Here is a 16568-nt window from a genome sequence, read left to right as displayed (position 1 = left end):
TTGTTGTTATGTGAGTGTACATCACTAGACCAGATTATAAAGTTTCTTCAATATTGTCATTGTGTAAGTGTACATTACTAGAAACAGATTTTAAAGTTTCTTTACCATTATCGTTGTGTAAGTGTACATCACTAGAACCAGATTATAAAGTTTCTTCAATATTGTCGTTGTGTAAGTGTACATCACTAGAACCAGATTATAAAGTTTCTTCAATATTGTCGTTGTGTAAGTGTACATCACTAGAACCAGATTATAAAGTTTCTTCAATATTGTCGTTGTGTAAGTGTACATTACTAGAACCAGATTATAAAGTTTCTTCACCATTATCGTTGTGTAAGTGTACATCACTAGAAACAGATTATCAAGTGCTTCTTCACGAATAAGAAATGTAGCGGAATATAGTATTAACGTTTAAGATTTGATCAAAGGTCTTATTTTTATCTGTTATCTTCAGCGAGGAGACTTACGCATTATGTAGATGTATAAGTTAAATTGTTGGGTTTTATTTCTCTTGAAAAGACAAGGAAAAGTTATTTTGGTAAAGAAAATGTTCACATTTTTTTGAACAAGTTTTTTTTATCGCAATTTTAAAACTTTTTTTTGAATCTGTAGTTTTAAATCCTTTATAAAAACAATACTCGCGATGAGAAGCAATGAATTATTATTGAATTTACATCACTTGCCTATTAAGATATTAAATGTAAACATTTAACATATAATATTAGGTAAGCGAAATAATTTCAGCGCTGATTTCACAACGCAGGTATTTTCACGGTGTAACGAAAACGTTTTCGTTTTGTCCAAGTGACTTTTTTCATGTCAGAACTATGAAACTGGGAAGTTCGGTCTCAGTCGTTGTCTTATTGTATTTGTAATTTCAAGATTAATTTTTTTTTAGATCAGATTAATCAACATCAAGTTTTCCAGATTATTTGTATATCATGTCTATGTTGAGGGGTTTATTGCTCAAGATAACGGTGATCTTTACATTACGTTATTGAGACGTCGATTTTCCCGGTGTAAATGTCGTAATTACGATGCTTTTAAAACAGATAGATAGAAAGTTTTAATTACTGTATTGTTCGGCGTCATACGATTCCAAAATATGCGGAGACTTGATAGGAATTTTTAACTGAAAATTAAAAATTAGAACTACATGTGTAGTTATTAAACCCGTATCCATATTGTCACTAGAACTAAGATAAACTGAAATGTATAGAAATAAGCTTTTCATATACGTACACGCAGAGGAGAGAATAAAATTTTGATCATGTCTGTTAAAAACGTTTCGCTAATCGTTTCGTTCTGGAGCAACAAAGTAATCCGTAAAAGAAACAACTTTCAAGTTGATAAATCACTTCATGTGGCTTAGCGGCAAGTCTGAGGACTTACGACGTTCACTATCAGGTTTCGATACTCGCAATAGACACCACGCAGATACACCAATGTGTAACTCTGACAATAACAACAAATAAGCATGTTGATACATCATCTTGTAGTGTTGGACTTCTACTCTTAATATGTGTGGAAAATGTAATAACGTATATCGCATAATGATAATAAATAATTATTATTCTGCTTAACTAAAGGCTAAACGTAGGATTTTTATCAAGAAGACACTACGGGAATTTCTCTGTATCAATCTTGAATTTTGAAAAATAAATTATGTATCAATTGATGGTATCTATTTCTGAAAAGAGGACATGTCTGTTGTGAACTCAATGTTTTGAATTGCAGATAAAGAAAAAGCTAGCGAATTATAACATACAAGGACATTTAAGGCCCCAAAGCCTTATTTTTTTTCGTTGTTTTTCCGAATCAGCGATGACATCTTGTGTTAAGATTATTACAAGACTTTGCTGTCCATTGAGTTTTAAAGCAGAATAATATGGTATGTCACGTGATAACAAATGGCGTGTCACACGATTATACTTGTTTCGGATTTTTACTTCGGTAGAAGTCGTTATTAAAAAAAGAACATGACAAAACCCTAAAAATTAAGCAGCTTATCAGGACAGTGTTTTACTTTATGTTACTGTAGAAGCAAGGACGTTAGATATGAAAAGTTACAAATCTCGAAAAAAAATATTTTATACTGCACACAGCGATTAATACACACCTAGGGTGCCATTTTAGGGTCATCATTTGTCACGTTATAACCAAGTCCAGAAATCCACATTCCTTTCTGTTTGCTACGTTTGTTTATGCGGAATGCTCCCCCATTACAAAAAAAAAAGGGTGGAGGGAATTTTATTCGTGTTAAAACATCTGTCCTGGATATCTTCAGATTTACCAGCATTATTTCCGCGCTCCTATTGGTGTTAAGAATCAGTGAGTAAAAATATTATGCTAAAAACAAAACACTTATTGAAAATAGTGGTATACAACAAAAGTTTTACAATCGAGCCTATGCTAATCTCAGGATCACATTATTTTTTTATGTCCCCACTGCTTCGCGACGCAGAGCGGGATATGTTCGTTTGCCTCCGTACGTCCCGGTCCCGATCTTGTGGGCAGGATATTTCAACATTGGATGGATGTATTTCGATCAAACTACCTACAAAGTTTTAGATCTGAATAATTTATGAAAGTCATGAGTCGAAGGTCAATCAAACTGGAGGGTTTGAACATAGAATATAACATTACTGAGGGAGTGGACATAGGTTTTTCATAAAACATAATTTGTACTTGTTATTCATGTTTGTTTGTTTTTAACTTAATTTTTTCCCACAGATATAGTTATGTTGGTTTCAGAACAAAGCGCAGCCATCAGGAGTTGTTGTTGTTGTTATATTAATTACACCAGAACTACAAAAGGTTTAATGGCAAGCAACAACTTAGTTAGACTCTGTTGGAACCTTAAAAAAAATAGACTAAAAACTCCATGTGTCGTCAGTTACACGTAATAAGAGATTCCCTGAGAAGTAACGCTGAGCGTTTTATTTTTTAAAGATATTGTAGAGAATGGTGTATTGTTCAGCATGATTCATTAGCATCAAATACAGAGTATTTTACTTTCTGAGAACAGTGACTTATGACACGCGAAACGTTGTAAGAGTACATGTAAAACTATGATTCCCGTGAAGATTGTAGCGATGTTAGGAGAGTACAATATTCAAAATAAAGAAGACAAAAAAAAACAACTCCACTAAATTAAAACGGTGCAAAATTGTTGAACTTGGATTTAAGCCTTCTTCAGTTCTTTTTATACTTTACCGTACGTATTCTTTCTATTGATTTATCATGGAATCAAGTAAATTATACATTTTCTTTCTTCTTCATCTTCTAACTAGATTGTATGAAAATACTTGCCTGACCTGTGCTTCTGTAAATATTTGGAGTTTCTTGCATCAAACTCGTAAGGATATTGCACTTGTATCTAAACTGTGCCACTAGATCAGCGTTTCTCAAGCTGGTATCCGCGAGTATTATAGAATAACAAGTATTTTTCGTAAAATTAAATGTAAATGAATTAGAATATTTAATTTTTGAATACAGCTTTTCATGTAAACAGAATATTTTCTTTAAAAAATACATGGATAGATTTAGGGGGCCGCGAAAACATTTTATATTAAAAGGAGTCCTCGGATATACAGTTTACTGCAAACGTTCGTAGAGAAAATTTGATGTTACGGGATGTTTATGTGTTAGTAATAAACATACAAAATATAAACATATCATTATAATGTATGAACGAAAGTTTTCAGTAACTACGAAGCAACGAAGTGAAAATATTAGATCTTAAAATTTAATCCAAATACGCACAATGACAAATGAATGATAAAAAAAAACCTATAAAGTCATAAGTGGTATTTAACTGCTTACTAACGTTCAAAAAGTGTTGAAGATGGCGTGTCTTCAGTTTTACACTCACGTCGGTGAGAATGAACAGATGAACAAAAATTGTAATTATTAGAGGGCCTGTTTAAGATGATTGAACAAATAATGTCCTAAACCTAACTACACATTCACTGTATGAGCAAGTTGATTGTTACAAGATGTATGTATACATGTATCCAAACTGTTTCAGTATAGACTGTATGAGCAAGTTGATTGTTACAAGATGTATGTATACATGTATCCAAACTGTTTCAGTATAGACTGTATGAGCAAGTTGAGTGTTACAAGATGTATGTATACATGTATCCAAACTGTTTCAGTATAGACTGTATGACCAAGTTGAGTGTTACAAGATGTATATATACATGTATCCAAACTGTTTCAGTATAGACTGTATGAGCAAGTTGATTGTTACAAGATGTATATATACATGTATCCAAATTATTTCCAACGAATCTTAGCGAACGTTTAGACGAGTGATTAAAACATGATACTCGTTTGCTAAATTCCAATTCAGTTCTAAAAAAATCGCCAAACCGGATTTCAACGGTACGGTCCGTTTTATTATCACCATTATTACTTGAAGTATCGTAATATTTTAAATTTAGAATGTGACTAGAGAATCGCCCTGTAAACTCTTAAAAACATCTAAATTGTTACTAGGTGCAAACTGTCTTTCTTTGAACTCTCACTAGGGTTAGATACCCATCAGTTTCCAATATGTCCAGCGGTTGAAATTAAAAAAAGTTTTATAAGTTTTCGAGTCATGGAGTTCCCCTACTCTATCATAAATTTCAGTTCACCCAATATTTTTATATTGAAATGTGTTTTTATTTTTGTATAAAAACTAATTGTATAGTTAAACAGAAGAGTTGTTGGAACATCCAATGAGAGTTATTTTTACTTAAAAAAAATAGTTATATTTTGTGCAAGCCTTCAATTAATAAGAACAACAAGAAAAAAATAAATTTTAAATATGCGCTTCTGGCAGCAAATATCCTAAAGTGTATGCAATAAAGCTACAAAAGCTATCTTAACTTAGGAACATGCGCATTTTTACTCTGTAGTCGTGCAGAAGGTAAGCATCCAGCGGTATCAGTTGTTCTCTGATTGGTAAGTGCTACTGACGTCAATTCTGGCATCAGTGAGTCTGGTTCTCGCTGATTGGATAGTCGTAGGAGCCGTCTTCTACTGCCTTGACATTCGGCCTCGTTCTCGTTTGGAAGGGGAGGGGAAATTAAGGGGTAGTGGATATGTGGAGTAGAGTATGAAGAGGTCCAAAAGTGTTAATTGTGGAGTTGGACAAACTTTACTTAATTTGGGAACAGGAAAGAAATCTCCCTGGAAAAGCCGAATAACGGAATAAAGGATCTTAGAATCTGTTCTGTCAGGATCTAAGTTTTATATGTCCAGCTAGCCCAAGGGAGAAGTGGCTCGTGCTGCTGCACATGTCGTGAGTCAGTACAGCGATCTTTGTTCTGATTGACAAGGTCTTGTAGCTTGAAGTTGTTCAGAATGCACTATCAGTTCTAGTCTTCGAGTCTGTGATTACTTACTTAATATTGATAATAACGAACACGAAAAAAAGATTGAACAATTGTTATGGGAGGAGCCTGTGATAAATGGTATAAAGTCATTTATATTTCGGAAGTCACAATGGCTCTCGTTTCACACCAGTAGTAACTTTACTGGACCCCAACACCGTACAATCAGGACACGTGGAATTTTCCCCCAACCAACAAGATTTGCTTACATCCCGCCATGTCAGTTCAAGAGCCAAACACCAGGTAAAGAAAAAGGTTTAGTCACTGAAATGTTTCAGTCTGTTTATTATTAATTGTGGTTATAGATTGTAAATGCAGCAAACAACAGTCATAATTAAGTCACTTAAGAAGTTAACCTGTTATAGTAGTGTAAACCGTGGCAGAACGTGGGTTAGGTTCCGCCATATTGGACCACGTGGTTCTTGTCGAGGTTGTTCATATTTAGACTAAAATACATACGAGAACACGACTTGCCCCTTGTGTCGAGGTTAATGTAGACCCATTTATTCCCAGTAGAATAGTTTAATTACTCGAGGTGGTGGTGTATAAAATTAGATTTTCAGGTATTTAATATTTAATATAACATGGTAAGGGTAGTGTAATTTGTATATAATACATGCGACTCTAACGAGGATTTCATTTAAAAGCAGTCGTGAAAAACAAGGTTTTGATCTTGGAAGTTGCATGTCATACATATAATATGTATATGCTAATTTTTAATTGTACATTTGAGACTTTTATTATTATCTGAGCGATTCTAAACTAGAAGACTTAAAAGCTTTAATGTATGAATTATTTTTGCGAAATCACTGGAATTTTTTGATCTGCATATATTGTTCATTTTCAAACTCTTGGTCCAAATTGTTATTAATTTGGATTAAAGTTTTATTTTGTATAATATGACTATATAAACACGTTTAGTGAGGAAAACAGCTAACCACTTTTTCACTATCATGAGAAATAATTTGGAAAAGGGAGAAATGGAAAATACTAGCAGCAGGATTATTGTTATTTAGTTTTTTTACTTTGAAACAGTGAAAATGTGGTGTTCAGAGACGCTTGTATTGACACTGTTACTTTCACAGACTATCTGACAAAAACGATTTAATTATAAACAGGTACAGACACAAAGCAATATTTAATATGCATGATACAGTTGTTCTAGACCCTCATTGAAGTAAATGTAAAAGTAGTGACATTGATTTAAACTGGTAGATGCTGTATAGGGGACGGTTAAGTTCAACGAATTGTAGTTGTTGTGATATTTGTTAATATAAAGAAAGAAGTGAGGTGAAAAAACAAAAACATAACCAGTGTAGTATATATTACTGTGAGGTGGATTTCAGTTAAAGGTACACAAACAAACTTTTATAATCATTATTACTAGTTGGTTAAAATCACAAAACAACTCGACAGGACGTTCACAAGTCAAGGAAAATTTAATTAACCAGAGACGTGGGTTTAAAATGATGATCCCTAGTAGTGAGCGAAAGGCCTCGTCGGCACTGTATATGACAGTTGTAGTGTGGTTCACATATTATAATACATTTTCCTTCGTTTTTCACTCGTGGATTCTTAGAATTTGCAAACCCATGAACACAGTTTCATCGGTAATAACTTAATGAAAAACGTCTTGCTTAAAGAAATGGAGAGCATGTTTGTGTGGGTGGGTGGAGGAGAAAATGTAATAAATCAGAAAAGTAATATTACTGTATGTCCATAATAAAAATTAAGAGATTCGTTTATAGGTTATTTATCTGTATAATATTTTCCTATTCAACGTTATAAGATTTTCTGCATTATACCTATTTTTATAGAGAACGCGCGATTTTACGAGTTTTTGAATCGAATGTTAAACAAATTTTCCAAGAAATTCAGAGCGCTCAATTCAAGATCGGTTAAGAAGTAGCGTTGCTGATTCTTGAGGCATGTTGCTAACAGTTCAGTTCGATAGTCAAATTGCTGCTCTGTCCCCAAGATTGGAAACAATGGCGCCGCCGTGACTGGAAGCGCTACTCACTAGTATCAAGTCCTTTTGTGTTTTAACTACGTTTCAGTGGCAGTTTTCAACTAAAAATGTGAAGGAATATGTATATACATGTACACAGTGAAACGTTTTTGACGCATGATATGCATTATTTATCGTAAAAAAAGATTAAATATCAAGTTTTGATATCCCCGGACATTTTTAATAGAGGAAATAAAGTTGAAAAATTACTGATGTATCAATGCGTTCTAATCGTTAAAAGTTTGTACTTCCTTCCGAACAACACTACAAAGTATCCAAACTAGGGATTAAGTTTGATCGTTTAGTTGAGGCCTTTCGTCTTCTATCAGTTTTTTTTTTTTTAAACCAGGGTTTATTGTTTTATGCAGAATCTGACAGAAGGTGTAAATATTTTAAGGCTTTGTTAGTTGATCGTTAAGGGAAGCACAACAACTGAATTCTAATACTTATACACGCATTTAGGTTGTATTTTTGTTCGATACTTCAATATGTGTAAATTGTTTTACGTCACATATAAAATTCGTTCGGTACATTTGAAAAATGCATTTACACGTACTAATGGCTCACAATCATAGTATATTGACTGTCATATATATATATATATATATATATATATAACTACTAGCTGGAGTACCCGTCCCGGTAGTTATGTAAATTTATGATTAATGAAAGGTTATCTTAGGACATGAAAAGTTATTTTTCTTTTATGTAAAAACCGCAAAATGGAAAACTGAAAATTTGTATGTATCTCCCTGTGGACCCAATGAACCTCCATACGAATTTTGGTGGAGATCCATCCACACCGTGTAAGTTAACAGTTAAATGTTCGTATTTAAACTGAGTATTTTAACGATTGTTGTTTTCCTACCTATGAACATCAGGATTTTGTAGCGAAGCCAATATAAATTGGCCGAACGTTTAATGAAATATTAGTTGAGCATATTATAAATGTCATACTAGTGATCATTGTTAATTGTTATGGTAATACGTTAACAGTCGACTCTCAGCACTGTTACGGAGTCATTTTCGTATAGATATTAAAAATATAATGGTGAATTGTCAACAATTGGTTCTTTTTAACACTGTTACGGAGTCATGTTAGTAGCGACGCTTAAGGATGTGGCTGTTTTGTCATACTGAGAATGTAAATTTGGTTCCTTACTAATTCTTTGACTGTTTGAGGACGCATGAGAATATGATACGTGGCTCATTGTTTAAGCTCTAAGTAGTTGTCGTTAAGTACGACAAAGTAAAGCTTGTTATTATGTTTTTGTGACAGTTACACAGCTTTGATAGTGACTTAAGAATTAACAACAAGTGGAAAGAAAGTAACTCCAATAATTATAACCTCACTGTTAAAAAGCTGCAACATGGAACGTTTTTGGTTTTTTACGTCGTCAAGATACATTTGGTCATCTTTCGGTAATACAATTTTTATAATATATAGACTCTGTTGTACTTTAAGAAATTGTTAGCACCTAACGCCCTATGACCTGTTTATGTAATTTGTAAGAAAATAAAAAATTCAAGTAAGGTTGTGGTGTTCATAAACAAACATCAAAGAACTGTGTCACACAATGGTTTTAATAGCCATATTTTAGTAAGAAACGACTTGTTCAATAGTCGGGTATTTTGGCACTTGATCTTTTAAATGCCACCAGAGGGCGATAATCTTAATGTTTTGTTTATCAAACCTGGAATATGCCATTCTGATAATCTTAAAATATGTTTACAAGAGATAAAGAAAATGTAATATTCAAACTTGATTTTAGTGAACCTATAAAAATTATCATTGTAACAAATTATTCGTTAACAATACTGTTTAGTTGTAAATATTATTATTTTAAGCCGTATTTTGTGCTTGTAGTATTGTGACAGTGAGAGAGAAAAATAAAAATTGATTTTTTTGAGTTCAGTATAAATACACTGTAATCAACTAACGCAGTCAGCCAATGCTTAAGTCAGTTGTTCTAAAACCTTCACATTCAGGTGAAAAACTAAGTACATAACAACAACCACTTTGAATACCAAAATGCTTGAACAAAGGCTTACATGTGTAGCTTTGTGAGTTGTAACTCAGGAACCGGGTTTCGATACCCGTGGTGAACAGAGCACAGATAGCCCATTGTGTAGCTTTGCGCTTAACTACAAACAAACCAAATACTGATTGGAGACGGCTTGAATGGGTAGTGAAGAAAAACTTTAATATAAGTTTAACATAACAGCAAATGTACAACATTTCGTCATCATCACCTTAACATAACAGCAAATGTACAACGTTTCGACAAGGTTTTGTTATCATCACCTGATGATGATGACAAAACTTTGTCGAAACGTTGTACATTTGCTGTTATGTTAAACTTATATCAAAGTTTTTTTCTTCATTACCCATTCAAGCCGTCTCCAACCATTATTAGTCTCAAAGTGGGTTCCTCGTCATCGAATTTGAAAACAAACCAAACTTGTTTACTTCTCCAATGTTCTTCTCTTTTGAGGCCTGATTTGTATCCCTCGCTCGCTACGTGCTTAAGGAAAACCAGTTCGAATAACGGAAACGTTTTCTTCATGCTTTAACTCGGATACTAGAACTGTAGCTTTTAAATTCAAGTATTAAAACATTTGTGCTCATTACCACGAATAACGACTTTATGATATAACATGGATTGAGATGAGCCTTGGAGTTATCTCGCAATCATGGTTAGGCCCAACCCTGACCTACTTTTCTAAGAAGTCATGATACCATACTCGCTCGCCTAGCGGTTATTCATTCTCCGCCTGACGTTATGAATGGATGTTGTAGGCGGTAGTCACAGAACCATTCAGAATTGATACTAAAGATCGGGAGTAGGCGGTCTCGACAAGTTACACTTTACCGACCTAATCTGGTTCCTACCAGAAAAGTCGTAGTTCATTCGGTTTGATAATATAAATAGCGTCTTAATCACTGTTATACTTGTTGGATCCCAGCCGGCCTGATGATCCCTGGTATTTGACGAAAGGCCTTGTCGGCACTGGATATGACGGATATAGTGTGTTTGACATGTTGTTATACATTCTTCTTTACTTTTACTCTCCAAGTTTTTGGAACATTCGTTAATCTTGCATCATTTGGACTTGTGTCGCATGACTTGCTAGTTATGTCGATTATAGAATTAAAACAAGGCTCATGGATGACTCTGCTTGTGTCAGGAAAACAATGCGATGTAGGCTCAAATATGGCCCTGGTTGTGCCCGAAGTACAATGCGATCACTCTTCATACAGCACTGAAACAAAATGTTTATAATACGGAACACTCCGTCCATAAATTTTAAGAATTCCCTGCAACCGTATTCTGACTGAGGTCAATATTCGCTTTGTACACCTAGTCTTAATTCCCGAACAGTCGTGTACATCTGTAGTTTCCAAGCTAGAGGTCGCTGAACACATTAGATAGTGATTGTGAAAAGAAACCAGGATGAATAAGGAAATGCTTTCTTTCAGTCATTTTATGTTGCAGTGATGTTATGCTTAAGAACGATCGTTTTCTACTGTTTTTTTCTTTGTTTGTAGTTTTCCAGAGATTTCATAAATCCATATGTTGTATGATAAGTTATCATCATCTCACATATCGAAATTCCAGTTAAATTTGCTCAAAAATCGAACGTTACAAAAGAACGTTTAACTCGAGTACAGAAGAAACGAGCGTGTACTTTGTATCTACGGCAGGTATACGTATACGTACCAGAGGTAAATAGATATTGTATTGATTTGTGGTTAATTGTGATGCAAGTATTGAAATATATAATTAGATTATATAATTCAGGTCGTGAGATCGTCTACAATTTAAAGTCTTTTATTTCTTAAGAACATCGTCGATTTTCCCCTTAAACTACTGTAATTAGCACTTTTGCTCACAGTAAATGGAGAACAACAAAATCGTTTATACCCGATGTTCCGAATGAGCAATCATCTTCTGTGATTTCACAATTACCGCTTTTTCTCAAAATAGGAAAATAAAAATAAGATTTCTTTACTTAAACTTGACGTGTAAATAAATCTATTTTCAAGGTCAGGCTGTTTTGATTTTTAACACATTTTGTGTTCTTTCGGTCTAGGTTTATAACGCTGATTGTCTTAAGAATATAGCATAAAGGCATTGTTAATAAAAATACTTAATACTGGTATTATAAACCCATTGTTGAGAGTCCGTCATACTGTTAAAAAGTTCAATCGTATTATTAAAGGATTTTTATAATTCTGAAATGGATACAGAGAAATTTTATTGTGTATTACCAATTGGTTTAATATCTCCTTGCATCAGAATTATTTAGTAGCAATCGCACAATTTCAATTGTTACGTAAAATATTATACGTCATAAATATGCGAGAAAAACAGAGCATCAACTAGACTTCTCTGTACCATCAGCGTTATCAAGTAGTTTATTTTAATTTCTACAGAGAAAAACCCGTGTCGATAAGATTTAGCGCCTTACATGTGAACTCGAAGTTTCAAGTAGTTACATAGAAACATATTTTAATATAATATTTAATATTCATTCACTTGTTTGGTGCTATTCGTCTATTCTCTCTGGCAGCTAAATACGTTTGCGGTAATTTTACAAATATTGTACTTGATTCAAATAAATGGCTATTTAAACTGCATACTGGATAATTCTACATGCAAATTAGATATTATCACGAGTTTATAATTCGTTTTCACATAAAACGAACATTTATTTATTTATTTTAAAAAAACGATTCTCTACGTGGGAGATTTTTAATGGGCGCTTTCGTAATTTATGGTTTGTCACCAGTCTTTTAAAATAATAAATTTCTATACAAAACAGGCCCCGGCATGGCCAGGTGGTTAGGGCAATCTGCGGGTCGCGTGTTCGAATCTCCGTCACCCCAAACATGCTCGCTCTTTCAGCCGTGGGGGCGTTATAATGTGACGGCCATTCCCACTATTCGTTGGTAAAAGAGTAGCCCAAGACTTGGCGGTGGGTGGTGATGACTAGCTGCCTTCCCTCTAGTTTTACACTGCTAAATTGTGGACGGCTAGCGCAGATAGCTCTCGTGTAGCTTTGCGCGAAATCTATAACAAACAAACAATCTATACAAAACCAACTACTTCATGATATCGGGTAAAGTATTTACATCTTTATTACACGCGCGCGCGCGCGAAAAGATTCTCGGTTATAAAACTTTCATTTGGTTTTGAATTTGTACAACTGCGTTCAAATTTATATTTTTGTGTCTTCTTTTTTTCTTTTTTTTTTTCGCTAACGAAGTTCTGTATGTCACGTGAATCCTGTCCTTACATAAGATATATGCAGAACTGAAGAGCTCTGCGATTATTGGTGAGAAACTTTGAAATGCATGTTACTCAAATGCGTTGATAACGCAGGTGTGTCGCATGTACTTGCTACGAGGTGGGCGCCACGCTGGTAGCACGTGATCAACTAAAGTTGCTTAAGATTTATTATTATTATTATTTTTTTGTTAGACTACTGGTTTACAAAGATCTTAATCTTCTGAAGCTGTCTGATGGCTTTCGTATGTTTTAATTTTATTTTCCTGTCTCTTGTCGTGACTTGTGTAATTAAACTCTGCTTAGTATTCCTTCACTTCATTATTTGATTATTGTGTAACAAGTAAAAGGTTTAATTTCCCCTACTGTCGGATACTGGAACGTGTAAAGACAACTGGTGGGAATTTGTAGAAACAGAAGGTGTGCCACATATAATTAGATCTGAAGGAAGAGTTAGCAGAGGCATTGGTGGCTAAGGTCGAAGGAAGAAGAGCAAGAGCTAAGCAGAAAAAAGGAGACCACAAGCTTGAGTTAGGAAAGTTGATGCAGGCAAAGAAGGATAGGGAGCAATAAAGAACCGTTTGTCATCGACCCTCGGATTTTGGAAGGATACAATGATTGGTAGAATGTTGAATGGAAATGTGTCCTTGGTCTATACAGAAATATGATTTAGCTTACTGTTATGTTAGTACTGACAATATCGCGGATCTCTTAATGAGACATGGGCAGAAGTATTAGATTGGTATTCGTAAGCTCCACCTTTGAGAAAGAGCTCCGCCCTTTTAGAAATGCTTTATCAAGCCTCTGGCACCTTCGTAGTTAAATACCCAGCCAATAGGAATTGGCTTGACCTTCTCCCTAGACTTACTTAGTAGTTCAGTGCTTTTTATACAAATTCCAACATATACATATGTGGTAATTCCAAAGCTGAAATATGTAAATTTGCTGAATAGTTTTCTGTTGTTGGTCATAGTTTCTTGGCCTAAATCAAGAATATATATATGAAATCAAATTGGCGACTGACTAAACACTGACTTTATTATGATCTGCTACAGTGAGATAACTGTCGCCGTTATGTGCTTTTTGTGGAAAATAAGTAACATATCTAGAACACTAAACTATTACTGGTGCCCTTAGAGTTGCCCTTGGTGTAATATATATAGGCTGTTTTTACATGAACATGTGTTAATATAGTATTGTTGTTTAAGTGTTTTTTTTTGTTTTTTTTATGTAAAACCTAAGTAAAACTTGAGAAAACAATCGATCATCTATCTAAGGCAGTGTTTCTCAATCTCTTTTTGCTCTTGGCTCCCTCTTGAGTTCGATCTATCTCTGAGGCCTCACCCTTCGTAGACGCTGTTACTTAGGAAAAAAAGTTACTTTATTTCCACACTGTTGATTTATAATATTATGTTTACAGTATTGTATTGTTTTTAAATATTTTGCTTATAACATACTGTTTACGAGTAAAAAATATTCTGTTAATCATTGACATTTTATTCGGTGTGATCCTTGGGCCTGACGAACACTTGAAAGTTTTTTTGAATGTCCGGTTGCAGTGCGGTCAGTGATAAGCGAAGGTCACCTCTCTTCAGAAGATCAAGGCGGTTACGAATTTTTGATAGCAAATATGTCAACCAACTAAAACCAGATTCAACCAGATAAGATGTAGGAAAAAAGATAAAACACAACTTTGCCTTCTCCCAGAACTGTGGAAACTTATTAGCTATTTCACTACTTATCCAGAAATAAGGTTTGTCACGTTTGAATCTGCTCTTGAGAATCAGTCGAAAACAATCACATATACCAGACAAACTTTTTGATTGTTACTCGAGTACTAGTCGCGTCTGGTAACTTGACTTCTGAGCTGTGGGAGATACAGGGAAAAGGGAACCTTTGATTCAATTTTAGATATTTTATTCGGGCAGTGAAGTTTCGGTGGCCCCCTAATTTTCCGTCATTCACGTGTGGCCCCTTAGAAACATGGCGTGGCCCACGTTGAGAACCACTGATCTAGATTACAGGAACGAACAATTACGAGTTTAATTTTCAGTAGAAAAACCTAAAACTCCAGAAGTAATGCTCTAACAGCAAGGCCCTTCATTGTTTTCTATTTGTTTGGATATAGTAGTGCGACTTTTCTGAGATGGATAATAATTCCTCTCCACTAATAAATATATGAAAATTGGGCCATAAGTTTAATGTTTTTAAAATTGCGATACAAACTTGTACCACTTTAATATATTGATTTAAAGAAACGCCATTTGCCTGTTCATTTTTCAAGTTTTCTCAGCTTCAGCAAGGATTAACTTTTTTAAATGTAGTACATCAACCTTCTGCTTTATGAACATTTCTATAAATTGCTAACAGGTGGCGCGACATTAATGTTACTTGTGTACTGAAGGGTATTTTGTTAATATCATACATGTTTCAACAGAACGTTACTTTTCAATGTTGCGATACAACGTTTATGTTCTCGAAATAAAATAATTATTTTCATTGTTTATAAATCGTTGTTGGCCACCTTTCGGAACTACATAACATATTGGAAAAAAAAATTGTCAATAAAAGCAATTTAGGAGTAACTTTATACCTGTAATAATAATATGATTTATCCTCAGATGTCAATGCCCGTTAGCATCAAACGTTTTAGATCTACAGTTTGTGCAAGAGATGTGACATCAAGGGACACTTACTTTTATGGTTTTACTATTCAGATGTTAATATGCATCCTGAATGCTTTCTGTAGAACTGATGTTGGTTATGGAAATATTTAGAAGATTTACCTATTTTGTTTCCTGCTATGCCACAGTAGGTTCGGAAATTAGAAAACTTTGACCTCTGACGTCAGCTGTTGTTTTCACACTTTTTCGTTTTAGACACACGTGTGTGTGTGTGAATATTAATATACACATACATACAGATATAAATCAGATTTACCAGCCTTTGTTCCTTTTCTAGTAATGAAATACATAAGTGTATAATACTTTGTAAGTGAAATTGTAATATTTTCCTCTTAAATTAATAAAGCTTGGTTCGGAAATGTTGCATCCTTTGTTAGAATTACTTCAACTAGTTACAAATCCGACAAATTTTCGCCACTAGAACTGGAGTTTGCTTTATTCTTCTTAATGTTATTCAACTTTCTTTCTGTTTCTATATTATTATTATTATTATGAGAATTTTAACATAATTTTTCGAAATATTAGAAAGTTTTCATTACAGATAACAATAATATATGTATCTGGAATTATTGCAATTATACCTCAAAATGTTATTGGCTTATGTTCTTAATATAAAATTATACGCCTACTACTGGACCATCTGCGCCCTGTTTACCGCAGGGAATCGAACCTCGGATTTTAGCGTTTAAGTCTGCAAACTGTTTAGATGTAGCAACTTCAACAACATTGTTTTTTTTTGTTTTTTTTTAAGACTGTTAGGTAAATTAATATGTAGAATTGTACACGGACTTTTGTCTACGTTACAACTGTTTTAAGCCAGGCGTCTAGGCAGTGTTGTTCAGTGCACTGTTGACCGATGTACAGTGTAGTACATTCTTGTCCGATAAAGGCTCCGGTAAGAGGGCCGAAAAATCACAAATAAAAGTATTTTAGCATAGAGAAAATTCTACAATTTGAAGAACATTTTGAAAACGTATATTACTGTACACCAACTTTCATTGCTTCATGTATTGGAATGCTATATGGTCCTTTCATGAAGACTTACGGCAGTAGATACAAGAAGCAACCCCCCCCCCCCCCATAAAACAGTGATAGTTAGTACAATTCAGCGTTTTTTTATATAAATTTATGACTTGTATAAACTTCCTCTACCACGGTGGATAACTTAGAACATATTTAGATAAAACCTACTAATCGGGTG

The 16568-nt window shown here is 34.1% G+C and overlaps 1 protein-coding gene across 3 annotated transcripts in view; it reads left to right on the top strand.

The window, feature by feature from the left end:
* The window catches only part of LOC106478394 (insulin-like growth factor 2 mRNA-binding protein 1), an 89742-nt gene that overhangs the window by 42411 nt on the left and 30763 nt on the right, over positions 1-16568 (top strand). Inside the window, exon 1 of one of the 3 annotated variants that reach the window (XM_022381984.1) lies at positions 5103-5627. The exons of the other annotated variants lie outside the window; for them this stretch is intronic. Within the exon in view, the coding sequence (XP_022237692.1) occupies positions 5602-5627 (26 nt within the window). The 5' untranslated portion in view covers positions 5103-5601. Of the gene's footprint in view, positions 1-5102; positions 5628-16568 lie in introns of those variants that run through there. 3 annotated transcript variants of the gene reach the window in all.

This window comes from Limulus polyphemus, unplaced genomic scaffold, assembly GCF_000517525.1.
Source record: "Limulus polyphemus unplaced genomic scaffold, Limulus_polyphemus-2.1.2 Scaffold207, whole genome shotgun sequence".
Taxonomy (NCBI): Eukaryota; Metazoa; Arthropoda; class Merostomata; order Xiphosura; family Limulidae; genus Limulus; species Limulus polyphemus.
This window is presented reverse-complemented; position numbering and strand designations above follow the sequence as displayed.